The 21,143-nt window shown below is 38.8% G+C and overlaps 1 protein-coding gene across 2 annotated transcripts in view; it reads right to left on the bottom strand.

The window, feature by feature from the left end:
- The window catches only part of prss12 (serine protease 12), a 33,203-nt gene that overhangs the window by 10,564 nt on the left and 1,496 nt on the right, over positions 1-21,143 (bottom strand). The window contains exons 2-10 of one of the 2 annotated variants that reach the window (XM_053479507.1): positions 16,203-16,341; positions 10,900-11,078; positions 10,148-10,298; positions 9,389-9,567; positions 9,157-9,298; positions 8,744-8,940; positions 2,954-3,095; positions 1,686-1,888; positions 471-549 (exon numbers count right to left, since the gene is read on the bottom strand). In XM_053479507.1, coding sequence (XP_053335482.1) covers positions 471-549; positions 1,686-1,888; positions 2,954-3,095; positions 8,744-8,940; positions 9,157-9,298; positions 9,389-9,567; positions 10,148-10,298; positions 10,900-11,078; positions 16,203-16,341 — 1,411 coding nt within the window. The remainder of the gene's footprint in view (positions 1-470; positions 550-1,685; positions 1,889-2,953; positions 3,096-8,743; positions 8,941-9,156; positions 9,299-9,388; positions 9,568-10,147; positions 10,299-10,899; positions 11,079-16,202; positions 16,342-21,143) is intronic. The other variant, XM_053479508.1, reaches the window with a different exon arrangement.

The following is a 21,143-nucleotide window of genomic DNA, read 5'->3' as shown; positions in this document are numbered from 1 at the left end:
CGGACTTACAGTACGAATGAGCTCTCGGAACAGACCTCGTTCGTATGTAGGGGACTTACTGTGTATAGTTCATATTAGGAACGGCAATATCATTCAATTCCATTTAAATAATGATCAATCATCAATTTCACATGAAAGATTATATATATATAACTATATTTTATATTATTGTTCTTGTAATATATGCACGTAGTAATAAATATGTTCATTGTTTTAATTTTGTTTCATATTCAGGGATTTTAACATTTAGTTCTCTCTCCCTTTCACTTCTGTCCATGTCTCTCCATCATCTCATCCTTTTTTATCATAGTCTCTCTCTCTCTCTCTCTCTCTCTCTGTCTTTCTCATGCCAGCTTTAGCTCTCTTTATTATCTCTTGCTTTTTCTTTCTTATTCCTCCCGCTAATTTTTTTATTTCTCATACTTTTCCCTCTCTCTGTCCTTTACTGAGAGATGCCCCGCCCTGCTTACCGGATCGAGTTCTGTCCACCAATGATCCTCTTCCTCCGTGTGTGTGCGGGCCTCAAACCACACACAGAGCTTGCGACATCTGCAACACACACACACACATCATGTGAGAACAAATGTGGATGATCTACGACTTTACTATATAAACACTACACAAATTGAGCATGTGTGTGTGGGTGCGTGAGTTAATGAGAAAATCAGTTCGGTCTGGTGCGTTTTACTGAATTATTAGAGCGTTTAGTTAAATAAACCACACTTCCTTCATGTGTGTACGTGAATGAGACGAGAATTCCTAGGAAAACCTCAACCTCAAATTTTCATGCTGTCCACCTTTTAATTCTGTCAAACATTAGTCTGTTTGTCCAGATGGTGGAAGGATTCGCATTTCATTAACAGATTGGAATAAATGGAGTTTAGGTTAAAGCGTTAATGTATTCAAAATATTATGAATCATGTCTAGTTAGCATCCTTGGTAGAAATGTCTATGAAACCTTTTTATCAAATATTGAGCCCTTCTGAAGTCTTTATGTTTTGCTTCCAGAGGACCAGACTTTCTTATATTGTAATGTATTTTTAAAGAATCCTTTTTTTGTCTTTCATTTAAGAGCAGTTTGACAGATGATCGGCCTGGTGATTAGTACAGTAGACTGCTGCTGATAGAACGGATAAGAGGGGAAATGAGGTTGCTGCACAGTTTGCTACAAAAACCGTAACACTTTCAAATTGTGTCTTTAGGCACTCTGCAACACATCTTTAATTGAGACTTTTGCACAGCACTGGATATTTATAATGTACAGGTCTTTTTTATGCTTAGTCAAAGTGTTTAATAAAGATCGCTAATTAGCTGATTAAAAGAGAAGAAAAAGCCAAAAAAAAAAACCAGAAATATTATTTTGTTTTAAAAATTCTTGATAAGGTCACATGTTTCTGGGCCCTGTATTCTGATTAACTGGGAAAACACACTTCCATATAGGGTCATTTGGGGTGCAGCTCATTTAACGCAGGAGAATCAAGTCAGAATGCTTATTGTATTTAAGCTGAAAGTCTGTCTTATGTGAACTTGTTTGAAAAAAAAGAGTACCATACGTTATGTCTTATGACCTTTAAATACTGATTCACACAGAAATAATGCAAAAAGGTGCTAAATTAATTGCAATATTATAATGAATATAACATGTGCTAGATTTGTGTATAACAGATGGATGGGTTATGCCTCACCTTTGACACGGGTGTTGTTATCCCGCTGCATGTAGTTACATATGACTCCGGCATCCTCGCTATGGCGACAGTTGTGGCTTCCTATTGGCTGCTTGATGCAGTCGGTCAGCGAGCGCTCGGCTCCGGTGCACTTCACGTTGTCGACATGTATAGGCCCGTGTCCTTCTCCAAAATACGCCATGACGCGAGCTTTGGCTACACCACTGCAAAAAAAAAGAAATTAGAAAAATAATAATAATCAGGGCGAAACATTGAACAGGTGAACACGATAGGATAATCAGTGCAGATTTTTTTAGATTTTCTTCTTAATTTAGACTCCCACATGAAGGCTCCCAATCAAGGGAGGGCCGAAGGTTATCATGTCTTTCCTCTGAGCCACGTGACGCCAGCCAACTGCATCTTTTTGGACTCACGCACCGCTATCGTCATAATCATAATCATAACCACCGTTCACGACTGATGTAAGAGCTCTTCCCTCCCAGAGTCATCGGCCAGTTAGCTCTCTCCAGACCCCTGAATGCCAGAGGCTACATTATAACACGGAATTTTGAAATCTCCAGATGATAGAGCAAGCTCATTTCCGCTGCGTCACTCAGGGACAATCACATTACTGTCATTCTGCTTAAGAGACCATAACAAAAACATGGCAGCCGCTGCATCCTTCCACTGTAGCGCTGCAGCAGTGTGAATTGTGGGTCATCACAAAAGTGCATCAGAATCTTAATCGGTCCTAATTCCTATCTTATCTTTGTCTTAGGTGACCCTCTCATGAGGGATGTGTGTGTGACGTGTGTAGAGGCACTAACACACTCGTAAGCAGGTCAGTCAGGTTCCTTCTCTGCTTGAACTGTGCTAAATTACAAACTTGCTTGTGTGTGGGGGGGGGGATTAGATTAAATCTTATTATGACTATGCGTGTGTGTGTGTAATTCCAATTTATCAATTTAATCATCTGAGTTTAATAAAAAAACACTTTAAAAACTCACACTCTGGCATTAATCTCTAGAAAAGTCCTCATTTCATGTGGAAAAAAGGAAAAACTATAAATTCTCTCTCCGCCTCACTCAGTCACACACATGGAGAGTATGAGGAGTGACGTAATGGTGTGTCTCATAACATTGTATTCGTATGCTTTCCATATGTTTAACCTCTGAAACGTGTGTGTGTATGGAGTGAGAGATTTGTACAGTATTTGTAAGTGTGCATACTTGTTAAATATATATTTGAAACATGAACACTTTCCAAATTAAAACTTTGATATTTGTTACCTGTATCCCAGCTGCCTACACACCACCTCTGCGTCCTCATCTGTCCATCCGTCGTCGCAGATCGTCCCCCATTTCCCGGCCAGTAGAATTTCCACCCGCCCTTCTCTCTCGTTCTCTCCGCCCACCAGTCGGAGCGGTACACCTGAGACGATAATCATAGACATGTGTGATTTTTCTTTTTTTTTTTTTTTTTGCAAAGTGTAACAGATGCTCAGAACTTATATGAGGTAATGAGGAACTTTTGTAAAAGGATCTCAGAAGTATGAGTCATAAAAACCACATGCAGATCATACATAAGCCATTAAATAGGACCTGTGATGTGATCTGATATTCATGTGTGCATTCGTGTGTGTGTATTTGTATGTGTAAGTGTGTGTGAGAGAGAGAGATGTATAACACATCGTGGCAGTGGAAAAGCAGCTGGGAGTCAAACGGGAGTTTTGGGTTTCTCGTCATGGAGCACGTGCCCTTTCTCATCTATAGATTCCATATGCAGCTGATCTGATCAAATACTCACATCCTGGCAGTCCAATGAACCTCCGGTGGAATTGACCCTCCATCATAAATCGCTCACCCACACATATACACACAACGACTTTACATGACTTCCGTCTTTCAGCGCTTGAATTTCTGAGCAAAACCACGTAGCTGATGATTTGGCTTCAAATCTGTACTTATACAAACATACTGGGCCTTATATCGTCTTACACACGGCTTATGTCCGGGTCATTTTCATGATCCATTTCCCAAAAGAAAAAAAAAAAAAAAGTCTGTAGCCTCGGCCAGTGGCCTCCTGTTAATTCCGCACGCCAATCCAGTCTCCTCACGTCACTCATTTCCATCTGTCATACCGGAAAGAGAAGCGAACGTTTATTGTTGTACGCCTTAAATGTATAATGAAAAGTGACATGCAAGGTGAAGAGTTTAAGGTTATGTACTATTTAAAATCCAGACCTATTGTACAGTCTGCATTTTTTCCTTTAAAGGTCCCATATTTACCCTCTTTAACATTTAAACACAGGTCTCAGTGCTCCTGCATTGTGACTGTGAGACTGAAATACCAATGCTAAGTCTGAAATACGCCTTAAATAATGTGCAGGTTAGGGCATCTTCTTATATGAGGTCACAATAGGGGACAAATCTAATTATCTGGTTTAAGCCCTGTTTTAAGCACGAAAAGTTTATACATTTTATACACACGTCGTCGAGCCTAATGTATGACTAAAAATGACAAAAAGCTAAATTTTGGCATAATAGGTGCCCTTTAATACTAGGTTTCACATGCTAATGCATGACTTGTGCAGTATTTATTTATTTATTCATCATAGAAAACCAAAGAGACTGCTAAAAACTAAAGAAAGGTTTGCAGGCTATAGGTGACCTCCAAGACAGGGATCCCATGCTGGGATGTGGGAGAGTTTTACATTCTGTGGAATGCGGACTTATTAGACTTAATGTGTGTGTGTTTGATAGCATAAAACTAAAAAAATATAGATTATATGCACCAAGATTAACATACTTAAGTGCATACTAAAAAGTCACAGCAAGAGATACACTCACTTGCCCGCACACACACACACACACACACACACACAGAAAGATAGCTAGCTAGCCTGTCTAAGTGTGGTAAAGCAACCCAATGCTATATATTTGTAGCAACTGCTATTGCTATTGTAGTACTGCTAACTGTCCTTACAGTGCACTATTATGTGCTATGCTAATTCTGGACTAAGTGATAAAATACACTAATATTACCTACAGTACTGTACATTATATTTACATGTACTTAAATGAACACTGTGTACCTTATTATTAGCCACATGTAGCCTAGTTAGTGTTGCATTGTTATTTAGCTGGCTAAACTAAAGCTAAAGTCTGTCAACATATTTTATAGCTCAGTACAACAGTTTAAACATTAAATAGAATCCCTAAAATGAAAGATAATTATATTGTTCCTGGTTATATTTATGTTTATCACCTCAGCTTTTTGATTCAAGGTGTAAGTTATGTTGTTTTAACAATTATGCTAACCTTACAAAGCATTGCTGCTCAGGTTAGCTCATGTTGCTATGGTTCATGTAGTGTTTATGTAGGGTACAAGCACTACGCTGATCAGCCCCATGTCGTCATACTGTAGTGTGTGAAGTTAATGGTATTGGTATTTTTTCATTTTAATGCACGTTTACACTGTCTTTCTGGTGCGCCCGGGGGGCAATAGCGCAGGTGCTTGGGCCTGATCATTGTTCCTTTGCAGCTATTTTTAGTGCCAATATTTAGGCTATCCCCCTGAGAAAAATAACTTTTCTGTTGTTCTAGAAATTTCTTAATGGAAATCAGCCACATAAAATGAAAAGGGTTTTGCGCTAATCATTTTCATATCATGATGTAAGAAATTTGATTTGATAGCTTTTTGCCGAATGTCTAATTTAATATTCTGTCTAGATGGTCATGAAGGCTGTATTCCAGTGCTTCTCTGTCTCCTGAATGTCCATAAAATCCCATTTTATTAGCAAAACCGAATCACCAGAGACCACTAGACTCCATTTGACTCGCATTAAAAAAAAAAAAATGAAATCAATCACAGGCCACTTTGGCAATTAAGACCCTTTGAGGACACAGTTACATTAAGGCTTTATACCACCACACGCCTTCTTGCTTCAAATGATGATTCACCAAAGAGCTTTTGTTCACACACGATCCCTACAGTGTGGCTTGGGTGTGTGCGGATGGCTTGTACCAGGTAAAATCATCAGCGCTTTATGGAGAGCAAGGGAAACACAGCCAGATAAGTTGATAGACAGCTGGAGCTGATAAAACAGTCTCACTTGGCTGCCAAGGTTTCATTTTCTCTGAAGACCTTTAACGTTAAAGCATTCAGGAAGCCAGATTGAGATTGAACCGTTCTCACATTTCTCAGAATCAAACTCACACTCATAAGAATCTGTATACTATGGTAAACCATACATGCCATAATATACCATAGTATAACTGTGGTACTTCAAACATTATCACGATAGGCACCATATGACTGGTTGGTACTACAGTATGCCACTTCAATAGATACTGTACCATGGTAGAACTATACCATGTACCATCATACTTTAGCAAATACCATGGTACTATGACACTTCAGTGGGTATCATGCTAGTAGTATGGTACTATGTATGTACTACAGTACTTTGGTGAATAACATGGTTTAGCAGGTATCTGATATGCTATGTTTGTGCATACGCCACCATATTAACTATATTATCACATACAACTGGTATGGTATAGTAAAGGCAGAATCATATTGGATACCTGCCAAACTTTAGTAACCACTGTATTATGCAACGAATAATATAGTATTCACCAAAGTATTATGTATAAACCTTTGAAGGGGTACCCTAACTACAGAGGTTACTATATAAATATTACCATTATGGTACATAAACAAGTATAGCATATTTTGTTATTCTAAGTACATGTTCCATAAGTATCCATACCATACTATAGTACTGTACATGTACTGTTATACCAAAGTTTATACCATGGTAGAACCATGTACCATTGTGTGGTACATGTACAGTACGTTATCAGCAAATACAGAAAGTTTAATGTTACTGTAAATCATACTTCATACCATGGTACAAGGGGGGCATTGCTTACCATGTTTACTAAGGTTCTCATGGGTCCTACAGGAGAAAACGTGAATCAAATCAGAGTTAAATTTATCCTTGTAAAAAAATCATATCACGTTTAAAAACATAAAAATGATCTAATCATAGCAGGTCTACGTACCCAATACATATATACATTACCTCGCTTCAGATCATTGTCCTGTTACATTAGCTTTAGCTGTCACACATATGGCTCACGTTAGCCTCTAGAATACTCGGGGAAGAGAAGTTTGTGGTCAACCTAAGTTCAGGGGTGCCTAAGCCCTAATACTGCAAAAATGAAAAAAAAAAAAAAAAGTCTGAATACTCAACCCTCTCAAACCCCATGCTGGACAGTAGATATGAAGTGTTTCTGCTGTGTTTTTTTTTTCTTGTACAGTCTTCTTTTAATTGTGCTCTCATTGTATGCAGTACCTTTAACATATGACCTGCTCAATGAGGCTTGTTGGGTCTGAGTTGTAGTTTTTGTGGTTGTTTTGTATTTCTACAGTCTAATTTTAGGATGATTGTGCTGGGGCATCCACTTCTGGGGAGATTGGCAACTGTTTTGAATGGTTTTATTACCCCTTGTCAGATTGGCGTGCAGTAAAACTTAACTTAATAACTCTAAGGCCACTGCTTATGTCGTTTCCACTTTGCATTGTGATGACACACACCTGAATACTCCAGACCAGCAAACTGGCAAAATTTCTGCTTTTATAGAGGTCTGCACTAGTGATGCGCGGGTCGTCTGGTAACCCGCGGGTCGGGTTGGGGCTGGTAAAGAAATTGTCACTTTATTTGCGGGGCGGGTCGGGGCGGATCATTAAAAAATTTTTGCGTGCAATTCCCTGTAGCCTATATTAAATATTTGGGAATATTTATTTTCAAATTTTATCACAATTTTCATATTTTCAACCTTATCACAAGTCCTTTTATAAGGTTACGTCACGTGACAAGTCACTGCTACCGCTACCGCTGCAAGTCACAACAAAAACAAAGAAATAAAAGATGGAAGACGAGGCGTGGGAGAAATTGAGGTCGGGAATTTACATTATTAAAAGAAAAAAAGGTCAGGCTGCTAAATCTAATGTTTTAGAATTCTTTTTTTGCACAGCGAACGTAAAAACGCTAACTAAACATTCCCGTGTGATAAATGAAAAAAAAGTGTCAGTGGTTATTTAACGTAGGCTGTAAACTGTAGGCCTGCCCTATACAAATCTAAAATTAAAAATAGTTTAGCCCAGATTACAAACACTGCTCTGTACATTTTTAAAATGTGTATCATTATCTTGTTATTAATATGACCTGATTTATCGTTTATATTCATAATCATATGTCGCTGCCAGTTTATAGGGCGATGTTTCCAAGCACTTTAAGGCTAAAATAAAGACTGTTTACATTTGAATTACAATGCCTAGTATGTCTATTTACGGGGCAGGTTGTAAAAATAGATACAGTGGTGCGGGGTGGGCTGGGGCGGGCCGAATAATTTCATAAAAGTGGAACCCGCGGGTTGGAAAAATACCCGACCCGCGCATCACTAGTCTGCACCCCTGCTGATGATCAATTAATCAAGGGCTGATGATCAGCAGCAGCTGACTGCAACTTGCCCACTGAAATTCAGTAAGAGTGGTAGTAAGCGGGTACGTGTCAGCATGTTTTTTTTTTTTTTCATCATTTGTTTAGTATATAATGGCACGGTAAAAAAAAGTTATATGTTGTTGTTTGTCTGAGGTTGTATTTGTCTTATACTGAGACCCGCTATGATCAGATGATTTTTATTATGTTTTTACATGAAAAAAGTGAATTCAAATGGCGGCACTAATAGTAGTTTTTAATTTTTTTAATGATTGTACAGTATATTGAAATACCGAATGATCCCATTACAAAATTGAAATACTACTGGAATGCGTATACCTCGTAAATAAATTATTTGATTCATTTACAAGATGCACGAAGATACTGTAACGCAGCTTTAAACTATAGGATTCCTGCACATTCCTGCACCATTGATCTCCCTGATTACTTTAACAAAAGCAACTCCCCATATGGAGCAGCAGGTGCGTGGTGCATTAGAAATAATTAGGGTTTACGTCATGAAATAAGTGCTTAAGTGTGTGTGTGGTTGTGTGCGTGCATGCACTCATACTGCCTGGCACTCCATGTCCGGTGCGTTGGGTGCTGCAGATTAGAGCCACGTCCTCTGTGTGTTTGCAGTCGTGTCTGAGCCACTCTTTCTTGGCACAGAGTGTGAGCGCTGGCTCTTTCCCGCTACAGCTCACATCATCCAGGAAAATCGGCCCCGACGGCGCACCGAAACGCTCCGGGTTCACATTCTGTCCTGATCTGGGATTTTTTTTTTGTAAGACAAATTATAACAGACTTTAAGAACAAACATCCCGAATGAAAGTCACTATACATTCAAGAACGTCAAGAAAGTCAATGGACGTCTATGGAAATGATAAATTCTACTTCTTGTGTTTACTTCTCCAATAGCTTTCTCCTTACTTTATTCTTTAATATCATTAATTGAATAAGTAATGTTTAATGCATACGTGTTACCTGTATCCCAGCTGTCTGCAGACGACCTGCGTGTTGACGCTTGTCCAGCCGTCATCACACACCGTTCCCCATCGGCCCTGATAGTGAACCTCCAGCCTTCCCTCAAACCCCCCTGCTCCGCCCACCAAGCGCACCGATCCATCTGAGATGTAAAAGACAATAGCATGCGGGTACATGCGTGCGGGTGTGTGTCAGAGCGACTCTGTGTGTGTGTGTGTGTTTGTGTTTGTACCTATAAGCGGTGTACAGGACACTCCGGCATCCTCGGTGTGATCACAGTTGTGTTCTCCCCAGGCGGTCTTCGGGCATTGCTCTATAGAGAGCTCGTTTCCTGTACAGCTCACTTCGTCCAGCAACACGCGGCCCACACCCGCGCCGAAATATGCCCCGACCCAGGCTTTAGCCGTGCCGCTTCACACACACACACACACACACACACATATACAAATATACACTCGTAAAACACAGCGATAAACATGGACAGTTGTGTAAACACGCCAAAATGAGGTCACATAAACACTTGTACACAGATAACTCCACAAAGAGATACACACCACATGATAGAGATGAACACACACACGTGAACACGCACGCACATTTCCGTGGTAGAGATGATGAATGTAAAAGCGCGCAGGCGTAGCCGCCCGTATTAATGCTCCTCCACGTTACTGCCATCAGTCACAATTAGGCTGAGAGAGGCTGAAACAATGACGCTCTGTCTTTCACACAGACCACACACTCTGTCTCTCTCGCTCTCTCTCGCTCGCTCTTTCTTGCCTCGGAGTCTTTCATTCCAGTCCTCCTTCTTTCACACTTGCTAAATCTCTTGTCTCTAAATCGCCCACTCTTACTTCCTCCACTCTCTCTCTCTCTCTCTCTCTCTCTCTATCTATCCAGTATTATTGGCCTCTGGTGTCTCACTAAATCACGAGGTTGAGCAAAACCTTGTCCGGCCTAATTAACTGTGTGTGTGTGTGTGTGTGTGTGTTACCTCAGGCCCAGTTGTCTGCACACCACCTCAGCATCGTTATTGTCCCACTGGTCGTCACACACCGTGCCCCACTGTCCAGCGTGATACACTTCCACTCGACCTTCGTATGCGTTCCCTCCTCCAGCGAGACGCACTGTCACAAATGAAGAAGCTGCACACACACATACACACACACACATACACACACACATACACCACATTGTGATAGATTTTTGCAGAGTATGTGTGGGCATCTGTATAGGTGGGCTTTTTTTTATAGCTTCACGGACAAAATGTTCCCACATGGATGGAAATATTTGACATTTTTGTTCAACCTTTTGCTGGTCCCCACAAATTTTCTTCTCGGCTTATTTGAAAATAAAAATACGTTTCTTTTTAATGACTGAGGTTTAAGGGTTGAGCAATGATTAGCTCAACCTTTAAACCCACAGCCCCCGAGTGCCGTCTTAGGGTCTGTGTGCATGGAGTTTGCATGTTCTCCTTCTGCTTGATGGGTTTCCTCCAGGTACTCGGGTTTCCTCCCCTAGTCCAAAGACATGGACATGGAAATAAGGGGAAATGGCGTTCCCAAATTGCCCGTAGGGTGTGAATGTGCGTGTGAATGTTTACCGGAGGTTCGACCAGGTTTGTGAAAATGGGAATAAATACAATGGACACCACTGGCCTCCATGGTCCCTAGTTGGACTACATTAATAATGAAAGTCCTAACAAAGATACTAAAAACCATACTGTATATGTGTGGGTGTGTATACCCTCGACTGGAGTGCATGTGACTGCAGCGGCCTGATGGTTGGCGCACTCTCCTCCGTTCCAAACCATCCGAGGGCACTGCAGCAAGTCGGCTTCGTCCCCACTGCATCCTATTGTCTTCCAGTGCACTACAGCCAGAGGCAGCCTAGATAGGGAGCTCGCGCGTGCTCGTGCTTTATACCTACGAAAAGGGTATCAAGTAAGACTGATTAGGGTTTATTCCTCTGGGATCCTTAAATGGGGAAGTTAAAACACAATAACTTGTACAGCTTCATGTAAACAAGTGTTTACATAACATATTCAGGAAAGAATCTCCAGTGTCAGCACTTTAGGTAACGTTGTGGTTGTATATCTTTAAAAATGGCCAATGTACTGTAGGAAAGTCTAAACCATGAATGGTTTAACAATTAGCTGGTTTCACAATACCTATTGTTTTTTAGTTAGTTTGTTTGTTTATTTTTGTCTTATTAGTTTCACAAGAGACATAACGAGATGCTGGACAGGAAACCGTAGCTACCAGTAGCTAGGTTATTGCTACCGTGTAACATAAGCGATAACGGGAACAAACTTAATTTGCGGATGTTCAACAACATTACGCGTAACGATAAACAATTTACAAACCTTATAATTTTTTTTTTTAGAAAAATAGTGTAACCATGACTTTTGCATGTGTGGTGGTCACGCGTTAATTGAATTCCAGCATTATAATATGAGTTGTCTAGTCACTCAACATTTATATAGTTTATTTTATAAGTTAAATTTGGCATTGATGGATCAGTTCAAATCCCAGCCAGTGTCTAAACCACAGGAATGCCGGTCCCAAGCCCAGATGAAATAGAGGTCAGGAAGGGCATCCGATGTCGTGCCCCCTCGACGAAAGACCAAAAGACCGACAACAACTTTATCAGCTGAAATTCTTTTATCTCTATATTTGACTTTTTTTGTTTCTAAAGCAGGGGTGTGGTCGCGCGCCATCTACAGACAGAGAGGCGCAGGTGCAGCCAACACGTTAGACATACTGTAAGGCTTTCCACCTGTAGTCTCCTTGTGATGGCAGCGAGAGAGAGAGAGAGAGAGAGCCTGCAGAGCTGGGTGTGTATGTGTGTTTGTGTACGCGTCATTACAGCATCTGAAGATAACAAGATAAAGTCCTAAAAAATTCCACTGAAATCCAGTAAGCAGAAAGTAGGAATTGTATTTTCTTCTTAAAAATCTCCATTTTTATTTATTTGGACTTGAGCTGTTACACGATATAGGATACACTTTGCAAATGATATTAGTGTCTTTTCTGATTCCGCCAGCACGTATTTATACCCCCACCTGCCAGGAGGATTCCCAAGTGCGTGTGTGTGTGTGTGTGTGTGTGTGTGTGTGTGTGTGTGCATACTCATTACTATACATTAGCATTTGTATTATTATAAATGTACTAAATCCAGACAGATGGTTTGATCATGGCATGAGGTTTAACATTTGATTACATGCTGTAATGCTGTAAAGTCACTTTAGATACCTATAAAGCACATACTCACACACAACCAGAAATGACAAGTAAGTGTGTGTGTGTGTGTGTGTGTGTGTGTGTGCTCCTGCTCTTCATTTCACATGTATTATTAATCCACCTGATTAATCAGACTGGAAAAGCTCCATTCATTATTAACAGAGGACAAATGATTTGTTGGGGTAAAAGATAAAAGAGTGTGTGTGTGTGTGTGTGTGTGTGTGTGTGTGTTTGTCTGTGTGTGTGTGTGTGTGTGTACACATGTGTGTGCGTGTGTGTGCGTGTGTGCGTGTGTGTACACGTGTGTGTGCGTGTGTGTGTGTGTACACGTGTGTGTGCATTAAAGCACCACCACCAGCACTTCTGGCTTATCATGCTTAGAAACGACCTCAAGGTCACCAGGCTTTCAGGAAGACAATGGCATGTGTGTGTGCTGGGGGGGGGGGGGGGGGGGGGGACCTTTGACCTTTCAAGAGACATTATGACATATCTAGGTCAAAAAAAGGAGGAAGACAAGAATAAGCCTTCATATTTTTCTGCCTATTATGAGAATGTGTTTATGAGAATGTGTTTATGAAAGTATGTAAATATGAGTGTGTTTATGAGAGTATGTTTATGAGGGTGTTTATAAGAGTGTTTATGAGAGTATGTTTATGAGAGTGTGTTTATGAGGGTGTTTATGAGAGTGTGTTTATGAGAGTATGTTTATGAGAGTATGTTTATGAGGGTGTTTATGAGGGTGTTTATGAGAGTATGTAAATATGAGTGTGTTTATAAGGGTGTTTATAAAAGTGTTTATGAGAGTATGTTTATGAGAGTGTTTATAAGAGTGTTTATGAGAGTGTGTTTATGAGAGTGTGTTTATGAGAGTATGTTTATGAGAGTGTGTTTATGAGAGTATGTTTATGAGAGTATGTTTATGAGGGTGTTTATGAGAGTATGTAAATATGAGTGTGTTTATGAGAGGGTGTTTATGAGAGTATGTTTATGAGGGTGTTTATGAGGGTGTTTATGAGAGTGTGTTTATGAGGGTGTTTATAAGAGTGTTTATGAGAGTATGTTTATGAGGGTGTTTATAAGAGTTTTTATGAGAGTATGTTTATGAGAGTATGTTTATGAGGGTGTTTATGAGAGTATGTTTATGAGGGTGTTTATGAGAGTATGTTTATGAGAGTATGTTTATGAGGGTGTTTATGAGAGTATGTAAATATGAGTGTGTTTATGAGAGGGTGTTTATGAGAGTATGTTTATGAGGGTGTTTATGAGAGTATGTTTATGAGGGTGTTTATGAGGGTGTTTATAAGAGTGTTTATGAGAGTATGTTTATGAGGGTGTTTATAAGAGTGTTTACGAGAGTATGTTTATGAGAGTGTGTTTATGGGAGTATGTTTATAAGGGTGTTTATGAGAGTATGTAAATATGAGTGTGTTTATAAGAGTGTGTAAATATGAGTGTGTTTATTAGAGGGTGTTTATGAGAGTGTTTATGAGAGTATGTTTATGGGGGTGTTTATGAGAGGGTGTTTATGAGAGTATGTAAATATAAGTTTGTTTATGAGAGTATGTAAATATGAGTGTGTTTATGAGAATGTGTAAATATGAGTGTGTTTATGAGAGTATGTAAATATGAGTGTGTTTATGAGAGGGTGTTAATGAGAGTGGTTATGAGAGTATGTTTATGAGAGTGTTTATGACAGTGTGTTTATGAGGGTGTTTATAAGAGTGTTTATGAGAGTATGTTTATGAGGGTGTTTATGAGAGTGTGTTTATGAGTGTGTTTATGAGAGGGTGTTTATGAGGGTGTTTATGAGAGTATGTAAATGAGTGTGTTTATAAGAGTATGTTTATGAGGGTGTTTATAATGGTGTTTATAAGAGTGTTTATGAGAGTATGTTTATGAGGGTGTTTATGAGAGTATGTAAATATGAGAGTGTTTATGAGAGTATGGTCATAAACATATCGCACATTTATGAAGAGCGAACCTTCGCCAAAGAGGAAAAAAAGGCCTCTAGGCATCAACATTAAGGCCCCCATTCCCAGGTAAACCTGCAGAGCCGCTGGGCATCAGAAAAAACTTCTACCTGAGGCTCTGCACCCAAAGGAGAGTTGGGAGGAGCCAGTTGGAGAAATCAGTGGAAAAAGTTGCTTTGGGGGACACAGGAGTCACTGGCCACATGCCATGCCAACTGGGCACTGCCTCCAGACGTGCACGTGCACAGGCCTTCGGTTTTCCTCCCTCCTTGCTACCCCCCCCCCTCCCATTTTTCTAAATAAAATGACCCTTGCCCTTGTAAGACCTTGCCTCATGTCCATGTGTCTGTGGTGCCACCTGTGCGTAAAGCCCATCTCAGTGTGTTTATCAGAGTGTGTTTAGATTGTATTTGTGTATATACTGTGTTTTAGTGTATGTTTGAGAGTATGTTTATAATAGTATCTTTAAAAGTGTGTTTATCACAGAATACCTATAACAGTATGTGTATAAGTGTACCCAGATAGCACTACTTCGGCAAAATTTTGGTAACCTTTTGTCAGCACTACAACGTCGTCATGTTGGTATCAGTTGTTGGCTGACGTCATTTTGTCTGTTGGCCCACTGTTGTCCTGTTGCAGGGGCCAAAGATAGGTTGGCCCAATGTTGGTTCAGTAAATAATGGCAAGGTTGCAAATTGGAAATGGGAACTATTAGCTTTGTGCAGCTGGCTTTCTCAATGGTGCCAACAGGAGCTTATATGAGGGTTGATTACAATCTAGTACATAAATAACACTGGAAGAACTATATATCTAACTCAGTGGATGCTTTGTAAATGATAAATAATAAATTCATTGTGCTTTGTGCTGTAAACTCTGTAAAACTGGTCACTAGATGGCGCTAATCAATAGGGAGAAACCTAAAACCCCACACGCCAGGTGCTGCTAATTAAGTCAGTCAAGCTAAACACAAGCTAAAGTTTTGTGCCTATTTTCTTCTTACTTCAGGTGGGTTAATATTCCTCTAAATGAGATGTACAATAAATACCCCTGAGTAAGATATAAGAGTGTTGAGAATCTGTGGTGGTAACATGAAAAGCATGCAGTTAGTATTTTTTGCTGTAATGTGGACTCTGCACTATTATGCTAGGCTAATCGACCTGTTGCCAGTGAATACAGTAGCATACAGAGCCATGACGAGGTTAGAACCAGCGGGATTGTTGCATTAGTAAGTGACAAACGCTAAAAGGCTAATATACAGTACATATAGTTTTGCTTTAGGGCATTGTGTTTTTGTATGTTTATGCGGTTGTTGAATATATGAGCTAAGGTAGTCGGCTCGTAAAACATAGCATTTGACTATTTTACTGGGTTATTTACTGTTCGAACTGCTGTGTTTACTTTATTTCATCTGGAGAAAAATAAGTGTGCTGTAGAACTGAGCCAAGTGTGCAAAATGTTAGTTTTTCCTCATCTTTTTTTGTTGGTTGAAAAGGAATATTTTAAAGAACATATTTTGAACTTCATTTTAATGTACAATGCTCAAATTATTGGGGTACCCATTTTTGTTGCCAGCTATTTAGACAATAAAGTCTGCATGTTGAGTTATTGTTAGAGGACAGTAAATCTGTACTAATACACGAGCTGCACATTGACGACTCTAAAGTAGATCCAAGTTTCATTTCTGTAGTAGTGTCCCTTGAGAACATATAATAAAGTGGTTGCTGAAATGTAAGGGGTGTACTCACTTTTGTATACACATAAGCCCTATATTCATCCATCCTTATATATATATATACTTTTATATTGTGTGTGTGTTGGTGAGTAGATGTCGACTTACCCTTGCCCAAGTTGTCGACACACCACCTGAGCGTCTCTATCGTCCCAGTCGTTGCTACAGATCGTCCCCCATGCACCATTCATGTACACCTCTACTGTCCCATCCAACTTAGACCTGCCACCCTGCAGGCGCACAGAGCCTACACACACATACACACACATTGATAAGCAATAAGTTTTTTTTACTCCTCCTCATATATTTTATTTAACTATATGATAACTAAGCCCGGCAAAGTGGTAATATGTAATTAGCAATTATTAAATTGCAAATTTCCAGAGTCTGTTGGTAACTACAGTAGGAGCTCTGCAGGCAACAGGAGGTCAAGCATTGTCTAATACCAAGTTCTATTTAAACCTCTTTCAACATACTTTTAAAATATCCCTCACATAAAACAAATCTAGCCATTAAATGCGTGTGTGTGAGGGAGAGAGAGGTGTGTTATCGCAGTGTGAACCACTGGCCTGAGTGTTTCATATAAATCAGAACCACTTTCTCTGGTTAAAAGCACTCCCTACTGTACACTTGCTCACTATAAATTTAATGGACAACTGGACGTGGTACAAGGACGCAGTTATGGGAGTCATTTTGCTTTGCTATTTATATTCAGGTTGCTTGCGTTTAATGGATGCATGTTTGCCTCAGGAAGTGTCAGTAACCATATATCTTTAAAACTGCTCACATATTTATTTCCATCTGTACATAAACTAAAATAACACAATGCACGTGGAAAAATAGGTTTATGCTTGCAGGCTTTCGTTTTTCTTTTTCTCAGGCTTGCTGTTCAGCCCTACTCTTTTATTAATGGGCGGAGCTTACAAGTAGCTCATTTACGTAGAATCTGAACCGACGTGTTGGGACAAGGAGTGAGTTTGGAGTTTTTAAAATATGCATTATCTGATGGATTTTTAGATGGAGCATTAAAACACACACTTGGTTGAGCTCTGAGGCCCCGGTGTTAACTTGTTAAAAAAAAGAGTAAAATATAGGACCTTTAATATAAGTTTGGAAAATGACTGATCTTGAAAGTTGAGGACTATAATAACTTTGCTAGATACATTATTTAGGCAGCCACCTGGTTAGCAGGCTTTAGTTACATCTTAGATCACCAAGTAAATCATTTCAACAAACTTTTACTGCTAAATGGAAAGTGTGTACTTATAGAAGAACACTGTAGATGGATATGCTTGGCTGCAAGAGGCCACTCATGTTACATACAGCAATTACTAAGTCATCAAGAAGTTCTTGAATACAGTCCTCAACCCAAGATATTTTCCGCAGTTCACGTTTTAGGATGAACCCACCATCTCACGAGAACGACAGACGCCTTCTTGACTAGAAATGGCTTCACGAGCTCCATGATTGCTCCTCTATATTGCCATCTTTATGCTAGTTTGATTTATGCTAGTTTGTGATTAATGGCCTCAGGCTGTCCTTTAAATGATCAGTCCATCATGTCAGTTTAGATGTAAGCGAGTAGTAAATATAATGAAGTGTGTTTGAGTGATAGTCGTTGAGTGAGTGCTTATTTTGTCTCGCACCCTTGAGCGGTGTAAAAATGGGTGTTTTTGTTTTAGCGTGCTGTGGAAAAAATAGGGGGAAGACGAATGAATGCATGAACTGTTACTGCGCACAACATCATTTTATTTGAAATGAAATCTAAATAATAAAAATGCCATAATATATATTATAGACTGAGTATTAGCAGATATTAGCCTTATTACCTTGCTACACCCCTAATGTTCACTGTTTTTTCTGAAATCTAAAATCTGCAGGTCTTTGGACTGAGGGAGGAAACCAGTGTACCCGGAGGGAACCCAGCCAAGCACGGGGAGAACACGCAAACTCCACATATATACGCTCCACGCATAACTACTTAGCCACAGTGCCGCCTCTAGCTGTCTCATTTTACAATCTTTCGCACCTGACAGGCCACGCTAACAAAATATGATGTGTGTCTCCCTAAAAAAACACCAAATGTCTTCCTATTTCCACCTCGCTTTACGCTGGAATTAAATTCTTTCCTAGCTTTAGACTCACTGTAAATAGCTACAGTAGCTATTTACTTGAAATTCTTGCAATATACATACACAACTACAACCGATGACACAACTGAGAGAATAAAAAAAAAAAACATAAATACATTTGTCTTAAGAAAGTGGCGTGAAAAACTATTGTAACACATGAAGCATGCTCAGCTTCAGTATAGTTTGAGGAATTTATAGCAATTCATGTTATTAATATTAGCCAGCCTAATTCATTTTGGTTGCTGGAATCTACGTTGAGTTTTACACTTTGTGTCCTGGTACTCGTATTGTACTATGGCGGATATATTAGTTTGGATTGATAACAATCTAGCCATGTTAGCTAGAAAACTTGTTTCACATGGTTGTAAATGGTTTCTGTATTTTGAACATGTTAAGATTTCCCAGCTTTATGAGTTAGTCTATAATTTGAGGTACATTTCCGTTAAAAAAACAATGTTTCTTCTCCATAGAACAAATAGCTGATTCATGTTAGTAAATTCCTCCAATGTAACATGCACAGTATGCTAGTCACAAAGCTTAAACAGTAACAATTATTTCCAAGGTAAAGGATGGATTCACTACTCGCTTTATCAACTACTGTATGTTATTAACAGAACTTCATCCTGCAACTCAAAAATGATTTGTCTCAGTGCCAATGACCAGCATCACATGATCTCATTCTCTGATGGAACACATGTTAAACACACTTGTGCTGTGCTTCCCCCTGCTCCACTCACTGCAGGATCAGCATCCCAACCAGCCCTCGTTCTCTTCTTTTTATCGATTTTAAGCAATTTTAAAATTGTGTTGATGATGGAGAAAGTAAAAGTTCAACCGTTCAAAAGTTTGGGGCCACTTGCAAATTTCTTTGTTTTTGTTTAGTGATTTATTTTCTACATTCTACAACAATACTGGGGATTTCAAAACTATAAAATAACACATATGGAATTAGGTAATTACGTAACAACAAGAAAAACAACAGTTAGTTGTTATTTTAAGACACAGAGGTCAGCCTTTCTGTAATAGTTCTTGCAAGAACAGTATTGTCAAGTGCATTTGCAAAATCCGTCAAGCACCATAATGAAACTGGCTCCCATGAAGGCCATCCCAGGAGGGCGAGACCAAAACCTACCTCTGCCGCAGACGAGAAGTTCATTTAGAGTTATCAGCCTGAAAAATGACCAATTAACAGCACCTCAGATTAGAGGCGTTATGAAGTCTTTACAGAGCAGAAGTAGCAGAAACATCTCAATATCAACTGTTCAAAGGAGATTAATGCATTTTTTGGACGCCTTCAGCAATACTTTACAATGTAGAAAAAAATAAAAATCAGGAACCATCATGGAGTTAGAAAGGGTTCTAAAACTTTTAAACGGTAGAGTACAGTATATAGACTGTTAACACTAATGATGTGGGACTGATGATACTGTTGACAATTGCCTTATTTTGACATATAACCTCTGTGGTAGGACTTCCCTGGCTGATCATTTCTCATTTTCATAAATAGTTTAACATTATATTTAAACTAATTATTTAATTACAATCATAAACAACCTGTAATCCATAAACATGTACATAACAGGGTTGACAGTCAACTAATGTACTCAGTGACAATGTGCTATTATACTGTAGATAAGATTAAAAAAAAAAAATAGGATGGTGTGTTTATAATTTATGCCACGTAGATGAATGAGATCATGTGATGTCGGTCACTTGGCAATGGGGAAAATCATTTTGGAGCTACTGGATAAAGTTCTTTTAATAACTTAGTTAATGGAACTTTTGCAAATATTAATAAATTGCTATATTTAAATTATTTAAATGAGAAAATCAGTGTAAGAAAATATATTTTTTATATATTTTAACTTTGAAATACATTTAAAAAATAGTTGTTGTTATCAACTCTAACATTTTTTATTAAGTATTTTGAAACTAAGAAATCTAAATAGCAAAAGTAGATGAAAATTGTCAATCTGGCAACAAGTCCAAAGATATGCAGGTTAGGCTAATTGGCGTTCCCAAATTGCCCATAGTGTGTAAATGAGAGAGTGTGTGTAAGTGTGTGTGTGCCCTGCGATGGATAGGCTCCAGGCCCCACGACCCTGAATACAGGATAAAGCGGTATAGAAGATGACAATACATTTCTTTTTCCAGTCATTTTTCTTCTAAGTCTCTAATACAGGTGTGAACGTGTCTATGACTAATGTATAATAATAGAAAATTATAACTATGTGAATGACTTTTAATATATTATTAATATACTATAATTTTAAAACACTAATTATATATTGTAATTATTTAATAAGGATTTTACCCCTTATAATTTGTATCCCATAATTTGATTATTTAATTTAATTGTACTCTGTTACATATCAGGTCAAGTCACATCAAAGTTAGGTGACTTTTATGTTAAATTTGAGAATAAACACCTCCTTAACTTGAACTTGATGACACCTGACCCCTGACACACAACCAACAGTGCTGAAATAATGAAGTGTTATTTACATGTCTTCACCAGAACCTACAGTACAAACCTTATGATAAACCCACACTGTTAAATAGATTTAATGATTAATTCTGGCCATTAGACTTTATTCAGTGTAGACTATTTTGTGTGTGTGGTTGTGTAAAGGTGCGGGTTTGCACTCTGCTTGGTCTGGCATACCTTTCTCACGGGCAAGAGGTTGTGTTTGGGTGTTTGCTTGTCTGAACTTGTCTCTTCCCAATTTAACACGCTTCAATGTGCAAAAAAAAAAAAAAAAAAGGCAATGAGATGAAGCCTTATTTTGTAGCATATTTGTGATTTTTCGAAGCAATTACAAATCAGCTGACCAGATTAAAATTGTAATAAAATGTTAATTTTTTAATGAGCCGTCTATACAATCCTGTAATGTTGGAATGTATAATATCTGGGCTC

The sequence above is a fragment of the Clarias gariepinus genome, chromosome 20, assembly GCF_024256425.1.
Source record: "Clarias gariepinus isolate MV-2021 ecotype Netherlands chromosome 20, CGAR_prim_01v2, whole genome shotgun sequence".
Taxonomy (NCBI): domain Eukaryota; kingdom Metazoa; phylum Chordata; class Actinopteri; order Siluriformes; family Clariidae; genus Clarias; species Clarias gariepinus.
This window is presented reverse-complemented; position numbering and strand designations above follow the sequence as displayed.